The sequence below is a fragment of the Miniopterus natalensis genome, chromosome 1, assembly GCF_054644295.1.
Source record: "Miniopterus natalensis isolate mMinNat1 chromosome 1, mMinNat1.hap1, whole genome shotgun sequence".
Classification (NCBI taxonomy): Eukaryota; Metazoa; Chordata; class Mammalia; order Chiroptera; family Miniopteridae; genus Miniopterus; species Miniopterus natalensis.
Genome location: NC_142081.1, coordinates 106,377,757 through 106,392,761, shown reverse-complemented (window position 1 = coordinate 106,392,761; position 15,005 = coordinate 106,377,757). Strand labels below are relative to the sequence as shown.

The 15,005-nt window shown below is 35.0% G+C and overlaps 1 protein-coding gene across 1 annotated transcript in view; it reads right to left on the bottom strand.

Annotated features, from left to right (window-relative positions):
* MIS18BP1 (MIS18 binding protein 1) overlaps positions 1–15,005 on the bottom strand; it is a 40,364-nt gene that overhangs the window by 11,533 nt on the left and 13,826 nt on the right. The window contains exons 7-11 of the mRNA XM_016217353.2: positions 12,943–13,030; positions 11,568–11,725; positions 8,872–9,023; positions 8,275–8,374; positions 5,505–6,351 (exon numbers count right to left, since the gene is read on the bottom strand). Of these exons, the coding sequence (XP_016072839.2) occupies positions 5,505–6,351; positions 8,275–8,374; positions 8,872–9,023; positions 11,568–11,725; positions 12,943–13,030 (1,345 nt within the window). The remainder of the gene's footprint in view (positions 1–5,504; positions 6,352–8,274; positions 8,375–8,871; positions 9,024–11,567; positions 11,726–12,942; positions 13,031–15,005) is intronic.

Sequence of the window (15,005 nt, the reverse complement as noted above, 5' to 3'; positions counted from 1 at the left end):
ATGAGCTCTTAGTTTGTATACATTCCAGGTTTTAAATTATTAAAAAGTGTTATGCTTGCTTTCAGTATAGCATTACATTTTATAGAACAGAATATTTTAGATATAATACTTAAGGGAAATGAAAATTGAAATAGAAAAAAAACTAAGTCAATATAAGGTAGTTCTCCAATTTAACGAATGAGTTACATTCTAAAAGGTCATTTGTAAATTATTATTTAGAACCTGGTACACATATTACCGCACCACCACTCCCCCTGAATAAATTTTATATTATGCAGTGTTGTACTGATAAATTTTTTAACAACCAGCTGTCTGGGGTTAAAAAGTCCTTTTTTTCAGAGCTGGCAAATTTTCATATTGTAAATAACCCTAATGTGGCTGATTTCAACCTACCAACATCATGTTGAATGAGGAATAAGAAATGTGCCATGGCACATGACTACAAAGAATCTTCACCATACAGGTATAACAGATGTGAAGAACCTTAAGGGTATACATAATAAAATGTACTGAAATAACTAGGAAGTAATGAGTTTAGAGTATTACTGTTTTTAATAAATTTAATTTTGTTGCTGTTAATCCTCACATAAGGATAGTTTTCCCATTTTTAGAGAGAGAGAGTGAGATGAGAGACACATCAATTGGTTGCTTCCTGCACATGCCCCGAATGGGGCTGAGGATCGAATCTGCAACCCAGGTATGTGCCCTTGATCGGGAATAGAACCCTCGACTCTTTGGTAGGTGGGCCAACACTTAACCACTGAGCCACATGGGCTAGGGCTAAATTTATTTACTTTTAAATGACAATTTGTAGGATTCCTGAAATTTTAAGAAATCAGCTCTTGTGAACAGGTACCAGCTGACTACAAAATACCATTCACTGCATGCAGAAAAGAATACTATGGGTATTAAAAACTGTTAATGATCTACTCTTTTGCACAATTAATCACTAAAAAGATTTAGGAGCTCAAGATTCCCTATTTGTGTACACAGGTAATTTTCAAGTCTAGAAATGCCTGAAAGGGCTCTTTTGTCATGAAAATACTTAATACATTTAATAAGAAACTAGTTTGTAATTAACGTCTCCTCCAAGATAATTTTAAAAGGCAGATTTAGTCATGTCACTCCAGTCCTACTTAAACCTCACTTCATTATTCTTATCATAAAAACCAAAATTGTACAACCTACATTGTTCCTTGTCTGTCTGTCTAGTCTCATCCTGTACTGTTCTCTCACTTTCTGTACTCCAGTCATTTTGGCCTTTCAGTATTTCTAAATATGCTCTTCCTTTCTACTTTTACATACTGTCCTACTTAAAATATATTTATCATAAATCTTGGGCTTAAATAATTCATTTATCCTTTAGATCTCAGTTCAAGTATCTGCACCATCAGATTTCTCTAATACACACTCATAATTTTCTTACAGTGATTAGTTATTTTTGCCAAATATCTGTCTATCCTCCTAGTTTATCAGCATGATGTGGCAAACAAAGCAGCGGGCTGCAACTAAGAGTCACTTGAGGAATGCCCTGGCCAGTGTGGCTCAATTGGTTGGAGTGTCATCCTGTACACCAAAACGTGGCGGGTTCCATTCCCAGTCAGGGCACATACCCAGGTTGAGGGTTTTATCTTCCGTTGGGGCATGTGCAGGAGGCAGCCGATCAATCATGATCAACTGTTTCTCTCTCAAAAAAAGAATCAGTTGAGCTTATAGCAAAAATACAAGCAAGTAAGCAAACGAGTAAAATAAACAGAGTCAGACTTTACCCCTGAAGATTTCAATTTAGTAGGTCTAGGGTGGCAATACTTTGCATTTTTCAGAAAGAGGCATTATATCTGAGTTTGTGGTAGAAACAGATGATGACATGTAAAAGTTACAAGGAGGAGGTGATGTGAGATAAAATTTGATGGATAAAAAATATAACAGGTGAAAATGAGGCAACTATATTGGCCAAGAAATGAAGATGAGGAAACAAGATATGTGGTTAAGGAATGAAAACAGTTCATAGTTATAGTTTGGTAAATTTCAAAAGGAATGGCTGCAGGTCAGAGTTCTGAAAAAAATCCCTGCCGTTTTGCTGTCACCCACCACTGTAACAACTGCCAACCCCTGATCTATTTTCTTTTTGGTTTGTCTCTTCCAGGATTTCATATATAGTAAATGGAAGCATATAACACGTAGCCTTTAGAGCAGGCTCTTTTCACTCAGCATAATACCTTTGAAATTCGTTCAAGTTGTTATAGGGAACAGTAATTCTTCTGTTTTACTACTTAGTAGTCCATTCATTAAAGAATGTGCAACAATTAATTTATGCAGAAAGTACCACAGAAATCAGAAGAGATGAGCTCAGTAAAACTACCCCATAAAGTTATGAACTTCTGGGCTTACACTGCAGATTTTGATGTATTTTCATTTTTGTTCAGTGCAGAATACGTTCCCTTGAAACTTCCTCTTTGACCTGTGGACTTTTACAGTGTGTTAAATTTTCAACCACTTGGAAAATTTCCTGTTATCTTTCATTGATTTGTTATTTAATTCAATTATGGTAAGAGAACACCCTTTGTATGACTTCAGTTATTTTAAGTTTAATATTTATGACCCAGTAAATATGATGTCCTATCTTGATGCTCTACCCACCCTTGGAATTAACCCCCTGCCCCATTACTGGGTGGACTGTTCCATAAATGTCTATTAAACAGTTGATGTATCATTGAGTTGTTTTATATCCTTGATAATTTTGTAAAGTACTTCTTTATTCCTCATAATTTTCCTTACTGAAATCTTTCATAGGTACTGGTATAGCAGCTCTAGATTTCTCAGGGGTGAGCCCAAAAGTTCATAAACAGCTTTAAAAGGTTATCTTCTCCCTCTCTGCAACTTTGGGTTTCTTAGGGTTTCTGCTTTTGTTTCTCTGGGAGAAAGATGGGGGCTTTAGTTACCTAGCTTTGCTGTAAACTTCTTACAATTGCATCTTTCTCCAGTGCCAAGATGAGGACAGAATGAGAAAAACACACGATTTTTCCCACCCTCTTGAGAGCTCTACTTCTCTTACTGGAGAGGAAGGTTCCCCACTTTCAGAGTTTTAGGTATGTGTGGGCCCCAGCTGCTGCTGTGATTTTAATCCCTGCAGGACTGCATGGAAATGGGGTATAAAAGAAAGGAAAAAAAGAAAGAGAACTGGCCTGGCTGGTGTCGACTCATGAACCAAAGAGGTCATGGTTTGATTCCCAGTCAGGGCACCATATCCAAATTGTGGGCTCGATTTCCAGTAGGGGGGCGTGCAGGAGGCAGCTGATCACTGACTCTCATCAATGATGTTTCTCTCTCTCTCTCCCTTTCCCTTTCCCTCTGAAATCAATAAAAATGTATTAAAAAAAGAAAAGAAAGAAAGAGAACTGGGGCATTTCCCCTACTGTTTCTGAGCATTAGTAGTCCCCTTTCTTCTCTTAACCCTGTCGTACCCCAGTGCCCACATCCAGGTGTTAGGCAGCCTTGAGTTTAGCTTGGGTGATATCAAGTGAAAAACTGGAAATTCACTGCCAGTTTGGTAGTACTTAAATTTTTGTCTTCCCCAAGTGACCTGCTACTATTTACCTGAGTCAATAAAAAGCTGCTGTATGCATTCTGTCTTGGTTTTATAGCGGCAGAGAAGCAAGAGTGGAGTGGGCTTACTCCATCTTACTGGGAACTGCAGTTCAAGCATTAAAAAATCTCTTTAGATGATCTAAATATACAGCAAAGGTTGAGAACCTTTATTATAAGGAAATGATGGGGGATACAGCTGAAAAGAATAATTGAGGTCAATATATTATATGCTGTCAATGCAAGGCAGAAAAATCTATACAATTTGAAGATTAGTAATAATGCAATGAAGGTTTTTGATCTGTCAGAATCACAACTATACATTAAGACTAATCTGGAGATGTATAAAAGGTTACACAGATGAAAAGAACAAAATACAAATATAAAGCTACTTTCATAGTTCAGGCAAAAGGCATTAAAAATCTGAAAAAGAGTAGTCTCAAGAAAAAGGGTGCAGATGAAAAATGACCCTGTGAGAAAGATCTGTAGCTCCTTGGGAACTAATTAAAGTTTTGAAAAATTAATAATGACAAAGAGTTTAAACTTAGTTGACTGAAAGAATTATATTTTCAGAAATAGGAATGTCAGGCAGTGTACAGGTAGGAGAAATAAGTCTGATTTTTGATATAGAGATATAGGTGAGACTTACGTAGAGATTTCCAGCAGGCAAAGGAAAATACAAACCTAAATATAAGCATTCAGGACCAAAAATAAAGATTTGGAAGTCCCTGTACATAGAAGGAAGTTAGAAATCTAGGAGGAAAAGATCACTGAGAAGCAAGAAAGTGGCCAAACCAAAATCTCTGAAGAATAAGAATGAAGATTACCTTCTATGCCTCAAGAAAGAGAAGGTACATTTAGGCAACTGAAAAAGGAAGAATATGGTGCAGAGATGCTGTAAGAAGAGTTTCAAGAATGAATTCCAAATGTTACACGGTTCAGGAGTATACAAGGGAGTGGAACACTGAAAGCAGTATGTTTCCATGTCATCCTTCTCTCTTCTATCAATCATACTTCCTTCCTTTCTACTAGCTCATTTCCATCAGCAAACCACCATACTCTGGCATGAGTCCTTTACAAATCAAACAAGCAACCACACGTCTTCCCTTCACACTCTCTTCTATTACGTACGCTTTTCTATTCCCCATCACTGCCAAACTCCTTTGTTGTCCACCTAAACTGTCTTTATTATCCCATTCGCTCTTCACTGCTCAACTATGATCTGGCTTCTAATACTAGTAGACTACTGATGCTGCTTGTCAAGTCTATGTAGCCAAATCCAGGTCTTATTAAGCTGCAGTAACAATGAAACTTTGGAAAAAATCACTTAATATCTGAGACTATTTTCTTTTCTATAAATTGGGGGGTGGGGAGAAACACAATTAAATAATCTATATAAATTTGAAGGTTTTATAATGGTAATTTAATTATAAAGTATTTCTTAAAATGTGAAGCTGTGAGAGAGCATTTGTCTGTGTTGAAATATATTTCCCAGCTTTATTGAGGAATAACTGATAAGTTACACATATTTAAAGTCTACACATGATCATTTGATATACATATACACTGTGAAATGATCACCACAATCAATGCATCCATCCCCTCACATAGTTACCTTTCTTTGGTAGATACGGGTAGGCAGGGGGAGAGGATGTGTTTGCAATATTAAATGTGAATCAAGAAAAGCTCTCTTTTATTTTTCTCATATGTATACTGTATAGACAGCCACAAAATACCATCTAGTTGGCAGTTATTTATATTTTCCCTCCATTCTCTGTATAAATTGTAATTTCTCTCCATGTGCTTTCGGATGACATATTCCATTTTAATGACTAGAAGTCATTAAATGAGTCCCTCATTGGAGTTTTCTTCAACTATTTTGTGGCCACTGTAGATATTTCAGAGTCAAATCTACTTACCAGTGAAGCTTCTGTAATTCCTTCTCATTCCATTCATCCTCCTGAATTAAATCAGGTAAACATTCTAAGGAATGCTTCTTTGTCTTATCAGATCCCATTTTGTCAATAACTGGAAACTCATTTCTAATATCAGATTTCTCAGAATTATTTTTAGCAGAACATCTAGCTTTCTTTTTTTTAATATGAAATTCAGTTTCACTTTCTTCAGTTTCAGATTCAGAAATTACTGAGATTTCCCTTGTGGAATTCCTTCTGCTTTTTCTCTGGTGAACTACTGTTTCTTTGGTATTTCTTTCTGTGGTTTTCTTAACATCTCCAGCTTTTGTGCTAATCTTTTTGGTTTCACTTTCGTCAACAGACAAACTTTGATGTTTTACTTGATTTTTTTCAATTTTCTTCAATTTTGATAACAACCTTGTATTTTTCTTAAACCCTGAGGTGACTGACTGTTTCTTTTTCAAACCAGGTATTTTTATTTTCTGGTTGACAGTGAGTATATCACGTTCAATGCAGTCTTCCTTGTTTTCACTTTTATTACTCACATCACACTCAAATGCATTTTTCAAAGTCTTTCTGGGCTTACTGATTGGACATGTAGTTTCATTTATGTCTGATTCACTTTCTTTTTGATGCTTTGGCACTATAAAATCTGTTACTGCTTTAATGGTACCAGAGGACACATTATACTTCATGCATTTTTGCTCTATCACATTTTTAGATTTAAGCGGTGTTAGTACAATATAAACTTCCTTCTGATTAGCAGCCATACATTTTCTTTCTTTGTCTGAGAAAGGCGATTTTCCTGAGATGATAATATCAATGGATACCTTCGATTCTTCGGTTTGCTCTTTAATTTCATAAGATAAAACCAAAGATCAAAATATCAAATTAGCTACAAACAAAATATAAAACTATTTTCACAAACAAAATACACTGTCTTCCCCCCAACAAACTCCACTGTCCACACTACTGTCATATTAATCTTCCTGAAGCACCAGTCTGTTTAGATCACTGACCCTTCAATTGTAAACATACTGTTTTTTTTTTATACCAACTTGTCTATGACTTCTCACAGTCTACTAAGTGTGCATATAAGCTCCCCTACCTGGCCTTCAGTACGTTCTAACCTCTCACTACACTCATACCTGAACCAGTCTCTGTTTGTGAGGCCACCATTTCTCACATTTTCTTAATCCTGAACCTTCACTCTGCTTGGAAAGTTTCCTTCACTCATTTACAAACCAAATCACTACCTGCTTCAGTTTTATACTCTAACCTACCTAGGCCACAAACTTTGTCCTGATTTCCTCAACTGAATGAAAGCGCTTTCAAATTTCCAGAACATTTTAAAACAATGCCATGTTTGATAATATGCCCTGCATATAATTATACTTGTCTTATCTTTCAACTAGACTGAAGAAGCCACTTAATAACTTAGTCTTATTTTTAAAATTTGTTTTTGGTTGGAGTTCAGAGTCTTTCACATATACAGTAGATGCTAAATAAGTATTTGCTGGGTTGCTAAAACCTTATTAGGTATGTAATATATGAAACAGAAGCTGGGTTTGTTAAGGAGAGAATTCGGAGAACATGGAGCTCCGCTTGCATGGCCTCATTCTCACCCCTGACGGCAGCCATCAAGACTCGCTTTTGCTGAATACCCAAAAACTCTATGAATCATCGTGGGAAAACAACAAGAATGGAACTGGAGAGCCTTTACTATACTGTGCCACTAGTTAAAGAAAGCAAATTAAATAAGAGAAATCCTCTGAAACTTAAGAAACCAGAAGCCAAACTAATTTAGTTTCTAACTTTAAATTATCCAGTTGTAATTATAGACACAAACTGTAAATTATCACACAAACAATACTGGCAACAACCTACACATATTATGTGACATTTAAAAGATGAATAACAAAAAGAAAAGAAGCTTCTAAATTATAATTCATGAAGTAGCACTAATAAAAATCAAGAAAGTTTCCACAAGACTTCTCAATGGAATTAGCTATCTTTTCACATTATGAGTAAGATGTTTTCTAATTCCTCATAATAATATGAATCAAATGTTCAACTGGCAATTTAAAAATTTTAAACTTTCTAATTTTGAGCAAAACATTTTTTATTAATTTCACTAAATAATCTAAATAAAGATTCAACCTATTCTGGATTCTTTTACCTAAGTCATATAAAGTTGGTAGTAGTAGTATTGCTCTCCAGTCTACTTTTTTGCACACTTATAAATGTCCTCCACTTTCACTTTTCATTTATAAGAAGAACTAAATAGAAAAATTGCCATTAAGCTGATAGATTTAACTCAGCATGAAACTTTAAACTTCCTAATGCATAGAGAAAAAGTTCTATACATTCTGGAATCCAGGATTTCAATGAAATCACTCTGAAAATCCACACTTACACAAAATTAAATTATGGCTTATGAACAATTTTATAAAAGGATTGTGTCTTTAAATATTACTAGAAGCATATTTAAAATAATGTATATTTTGTGATTTAAAATTATTAAAGCCACCTAGATTAAAGGAGGCAAACCTAGAAGTAAATCTGGTATTTAAAGTAATGAATTCTTTTATTTTGTAAACCATCTGTTAAAAAAACCCAAAAAAACCCAAAACACCATCGAATATTTAATAACCATTAAAACAGTTGGTCTACCATTTTAGATTTGAAAATTTATGAAATCACTTTTATTATATTAAAAAATTTCAAATAGTAGCTTTCTACTTATTATAAAATAACGTAATAAGGATGTTACCTTGCTTCTGACTTTTAATTAGCTTTTCATTTGTTCTTCTTTCACAATTTCTGAGTTTCTTTGAAGATAACTTTTTATGTTCCTTTTTTCCAGTCAATTCCTTCAAAATCAAAAGATAAGTTTTTATTATAACAAGTACTACCTATAAATATGACCACAAAAATTTTCACAGTATGAATAAAGTATACAAATTTCTAGGTATTTATAGTTCTACAAATTTCATTAGCAGAAGCATTCAGAACTCAACAAGCACCACCTGGGTATCCACATTCTCACTTCCTGTACTGATTTAAAATAGATTTAAAATACACACACACACACACACACACACACACACACACACACACCACACCACACCACACCCACACACCACACACACACTTTATTTAAGCCTTACTCTAAGAACTGAATGTTTTGTTATTGTTGCCTACATTTTTCCAATGAGACACTGGGAAAATAAATATCAAGACATTTATCTACAGGGCCAAAACTAATAAAAAGCCATATTTAACAACCAGAACTCATGATTTCTGATTTGGTCCTGAACCTTTTCAGCAGTATCACGCCACCCCTGTACAGGGCACAGGGAAAGCTTACCTGAGTTGGTAAGTCACAGCCTCCTCCATTTTGAACAGTATTCTTTATGTGGTCATCTGGGAACCTTAATGGTGGTTTATTTTGAGGATTACTCTGGCAGATGTCTATTTCTGTAGCTCCTGGCAACCTACTATGTTTACTATTCTTTAGTTCTATGAGTACAAAGATGGAGATTTCGATAAATGATTATATAAAAGACAAGCTGCCCTTCCACATTAAGAATTCACTTTGAAAAAGTGTCTAATCCAATGTCACAAATATTTGTTAAATTTGATTATGATATAAAGCAATTTTAGTTGGACAGAATATCACTCTGCACTGGGCCATGTTTTGTTCAAATTGCTTTTATTCTCAAAAAAAAAAAAAAAAAAGGGAAAAAAATGGAAAGCCATATTATTCCTTACTATCTGTTTTGGGTCTCCTTTGCCACATCTAAAGGCAAACAGAAATGTTAAGCCAGTTTGTAAATACAAGTTCCTGTTCATCCTAACTCTTGTATCAACTAAACAGGAAGCTAATAACTCTATTTCCCTTATATTTCTTCATGTATATTGAATTCTTATGTTTCAATTAGTTTATGTACACCAATGTACAACTAAATCCATGCTAATTAAAATTTTAAGCAAAACCAAACTATATAGTATACAATATAGGCCTAATAGTTATTGAGCTAAAATTCTAGATAAGTTAAAAAGGACTCAGAAAAACTATAACATTTTTATTATTATTCTATAAGCTGTACTTAAAGATATGTAATAGCCCAGCCGGGTGTGGCTCAGTGGTTGAGCATTGACCTAGGATCCAGGAGATTACAGTTCGATTCCCGGTCAGGGCACATGCCCAAGTTGTGGGCTTGATCACTGATGTTTCAACTATCTCTTCCTCTCCCTTCCTCTCTCTGAAATCAATAAAGATATATATTTTTGAAAAACAAAACAAAAACAAAAACAAAAAACAAAAAATGAAACATAACAGATGGTCCTTACTCTGAGATTATTACAGTACAGTGAATGAGGCTACTATAATAGATCATTTATATTTTTGTTAAGTATAATAACAGACATAAAGTACTTTAATAACAATACTATGATATATAGATTATAGCACTAAATATGCAAAACCACATTTTAGGTAAATCACTAAAATACACACAATCACATCATCTTAAGTTTTCACTGGTTGGCACCTTTGCATAACTTTAGTTGTTTAATGTTAGATGTGGTTTTATTTCAGTGGTTTTCCCATGAAAAGTGTAATGATAATAATAAAAACAACAGCATCAACCACCACCACTCAAAATAACTTATGTAATACGAGGACACATAATGTCTTAACAGTGGCACAAAACAAAGACCTAATAAATCACACTAGAAAAATGATACATTCAAAACAGAATCCAGTAGTATCTGCCCCTAGCCTGAGCTTCCCAAAGGGGAGGCATCATCTCATCTTATTTATCTCTAAGTTGCTAACAGCTAACACAGATAAAGGTTCACAAAAGGTGCTTTAAAAATATTTGTTGAATGATTTTCCTATGGATACAGGTAGCATGTAAAATAGTTTACCAAACTTTAGCGTTCTACATTTGTATCTTCAAACACTTTACCCGTAACATTCACAATTTAAAAACACTGCACTAAGAGAAAGAAAGGATGGGGTAGAGGGATGTTAAGATCTAAGACTAAAGAAGATTAATAAATGATAAAAGTGAGATACACGGCTGGAAATTTTAAATTTAGGAGTAAAAAAGTACGTAGAGTTCCTGTAGCCCCAGGACTCCAGAATACTGAAGATGTTCTAGCAATGACAAAAAGCATATTTTAAATTTACAGGTGATAGGATGACTTGAAAAAATGAGGAAAGGCTGAGAAGAAACTGGAACAATAAAGAGTGAATTTTAGCTAGCTCTGAGCAAGCAGTCATCTACATATCTAATCCGCTTCTTTGTCTGTACTACAAAGGATAAGCAAAATTACAAAGGGGGTGAGGCACCATGAAGACAGGGAAATAGGGTGCAGTGGGGTAAAGGAGTAACCTATACTCAGTATGGTGCCATGTTTTTGGTAGAAGCAATCCTCAACTTTTGCAGTTCTGTAAAGCTCTTTGTTACAAGTTCAAGGCAGAACCAACAGAAATTATACAACAGATTCTAGTAACTTTTATTCATCTATATTTTCTAGAAAAGGCTGAAAGTTAATTAATGGTCATACTTCTTTGGGGCAGGAGTGGGGGAGGATTGGGATGTGAGGCAAATTAGTTTCTGCAAAGAGGTGACACAGAACAATTTTGCCAGCTACCTTTATAGCAATGGCCATTCAAAAAACCATGCCACTTCCTCCATAAAAGCGAACTGGTTTTGTCTACTAACAGGAATAAAATTTGGTACAAATTAGGCATTTTTAATATACAGGTTTGAGGTAGGCTGGCAGCTTAAGTACCTTGGGTCTAGGAAACTGAAAGTTATCTTTTACTGATATATTTATCAGATAAATTAAAAGGTAACATTTAATGAAGTAAGCTGAATGCTGACTATGAGCTAGCTATCTGCTTTGCAGTTTTTCCTCAAGTAGTGAAAACTGAAACACTTTAGGACCATATGAGAACTCAATACTATATGCACTGTGAACAATTAAACAATGTGGGGCTCATATGAGGATATACCACTACTCCAATAGAGAACAAAAGAGCAAACATACCCAAATGATTACAATCAAGGTCATAAATGCTGCTGGTTCTTTGGAGGCCATCTGTCTGGTTTACTCCTGCATCATTTTCCATTGACTTTAATATGTCAGGCACAAATCTTCCACTTTTCTGTTTTTGTCTGGCCTCTTTCTTTTTCTTTTCACAAGCCCTAAAAAATACAGCATTTTCCCTCTAATGCTGGTTTTCAAAAATGTGAAACAAAACTACACCCGCAAATAAATGAAACTCTCCTATGACCTAATCTCAACCCTAAGTATAACATGCCAGCCCTAACCATAACTCTAATCCTAACACTGTTCCTAATTTTAAACCTAATCCTAACCCTTACCCTACCCATAAACCTTACTCTAATTCTAAACCTAACCCTAATTCTAAACTTAACCATAACCCGAACTCCAAATATTACACCTAACCTTAAAACTAATCTTAGCCCTACCCCTAATTTTTAAACCTAACCCTAAACCAAAGACTAATCCTAATCTTAAACGTAACTTTAACTTTTAACCCTATACCTAATCCTAAAGCTATCCCTAATTTTAAACCCAACCCCTAACCTAACCTTTAACACGAATGCTATACCCCAAAAAAACAGAAAAAAAACACCTCCCTCAGCCAAAGCTTTCTTCACCGTAGTAAAGATTACCTTTAATCTTACATTATTTAAACCTTCATGGCTTCTACCCCCTTTTCCCACAAAAAACTCAAGTATAATTTGTTAAGTCAAAAGATTCAAATAAAACCTCTTAAGTGTTTCCTGCTCTATGCTTTTATATTTCCTACTTAAGCTGATATTAAAAGAAAATACAAAACAAAGCCTATCAGCTGTTTATCTTTGTAAATAAAGTTTACTGAACATAGCCACATTCATTAAAGTACTGACTATGGTTGCATTTCCTCTATAAAGAGTTGAGTGGTTGCGATAGAGGGAGTATGCCCATAAAAATACTATCTGGCCCTTTATAGAAAAAATTGCCAGCCCGCTATGTTTACATTGTATTGTGACTAACTTACATCACTCTATCTCCTATGAGTTCCTTAAGGGCAAGAATTAATCAAATTCTTCCCTGTTTTCTCCAGTGCCAACACACTCAACTACAGAGGGAATGAATGGAAGAAAAAGGACCAAAGAACTTCAGACTTGTATTTAACAGCTACATAACTCTTAATGGGCAGAGTAAAGATAACTCTGTGAAATGTCCAAGGTTTTATTTTCTATAAAAAAGAAATTAAAACCACTTCATACTGGTTACATGAGTATACATTTTTAAAAGCTCACCAAACTGTATACGTAAAATGGGTGCATTTTATCAAATGTAAATTCTGCCTCAATAAAGATGTTTTTTTAAAATATAAAAAGTACTTTACCTTAATTGTTCTAGAAAATTATCAATGTGCTCTTTCCAATTTTCTGGAAAGCCAAACATAAACTTCCTTATGAGATAATATGGATATCCTATTTAACGATAAATAAACAAAATTATCTAAGGTCCTAGAATTTTAAAGCGATGTCATTGATTCATTAAATCATTCAAAATCACATATACTTATTATTTATTTACTATGTGCCAGGCAGACACTGTTGCAGATACTGAGGATTCAGCAATTAACAAAACAACCAAAACCCATACTTCATGAAACTTGCCTTCTAGTGTGAAACTGAAATTAAACCAGTAAGTAAAATATCTTGTTAGATGGACACTGATGCTATGGAGAAAAATTATGCAGTTGAGGGGGAATAGGGATATCAGTGTGCTTGTGCAGACAGCATTTAAAAAAAAGAATAGTCAGAGATGTTTTTACTGAAATAGCAGTAAAGCTTTGAGTAAAGCTTTGAAGGACCTGAAGCAAGCCACACAGCAAAGTTTTGAAGGACTTGAAGTACAGAATAAAACGAAAGGCTGCTTTTGTAGAAGAGATCAGCATAAAGTGGAGTGAGGAGAGGCTAGTATTAGGAGGCTACTCAGATGGATAACAGAGGCAGTGGGGGAGCACAGTAGATTATAAGGCACTGGAGTAATTTTACAGACCTAGTCTTTTACTTTGGATGAGAGGGTAAGCTATGGAAACGTTATGACCAGAGGAGCCACAGGAATTGACTTGAGCAGGACTGTAACAGCTGCTATTTTGAGAAGAGTCTGTGGAAGTATAAGGGGAGAAACAATGAGACCAGTTAAGAGGTTACTGCAAAGATTCAAACAGAACAAGAGGGGGTCTGGACCATGACAGTCAGCAGAGGCCTAGGTTCTGGATATATTATGGAGATAATGCCAATAAGATGTACTGACACAGAGATGTGTGTGTGAGAGAAATGGAGGATTTAAGGATGTCTCCAAGGATTTTGGCTAGCCTAGAAGCATGGAAAGAGGGGGAAGACTGTAGACTAAGCAGATTTAAGGGAGATCAGGTTTTAGATATACAGTTATGTACTGCATAAGGATGTTTCGGTCAACGATGGGCTGCATATATGAAGGTGGTCCCATTAGATCATAATGGAGTTGAAAAATTTGTATTTCCTAGTGACTTCGTAATTGTTGTGATGGCAAAACACTTGTATCACTTAATGACATCATAGTGTCATGATGTCACAGTGCAATGCATTACAGCTAAAAAATAAGGATATAAAGATTTTAAAACAGCTGTATAATGTGTTTGTGTTTTGAGTTGAAAGTTAAAAAAATTAAAAAGTTTATAGAGTTTAAGCTACAATAAGCTATGGTTAATTTATTATTGAAGAAAAATATTTTTTTATTATAAAGTTAGTATAGCCTCACTGTACAGTGTTTATAAAGTTTATAGTAGTGTACTGTAATGTCCCAGCTTCACATTCACTCACTGACTAACCCAGAGCAATTACAGTCCTATAAGTTCTACACATGGTACGTGACCTACACAAGTAACCATTTAAAAAAATCTTTTATACCATATTTTTACTGTACCTTTTCTATATGTTTAGATACACAAATACATACCATTGCATTACAACTGCCTCTAGTATTCAGTGGAGTAACATGCTGTATAGGTTTGTAGCCTAGGAGCAATAGGCTATGCTTTACAGCCTAGGTGTGTAGTAGGCTACACTATTTAGGTTTGTGTAAGTGCACTTTATAATATTCGCATGATGAAACCACCTAATATATTTCTCAGAACGTAAATCCATCATTAAGTGATACATAACTGTATTAAGTCTGAGATGCCTGTAGATATCCTAAGGGAGATGTCAAATGGGCAGATGGAAAATGAGTGGCTAGGAGAGTATTTTTGGTTAGATATAAATTTGGCACTTGTCACCATATAGATAAGATTTAAAGTCTAGCCCGGCCGGGCTTGGCTCAGCGGTTAAGCGTTGACCTAGGATCCAGGCGATCAGGGTTCGATTCCCGGTCAGGGCACATGCCCGGGTTGCGGGCTGCAGCTGATCAATGACTCTC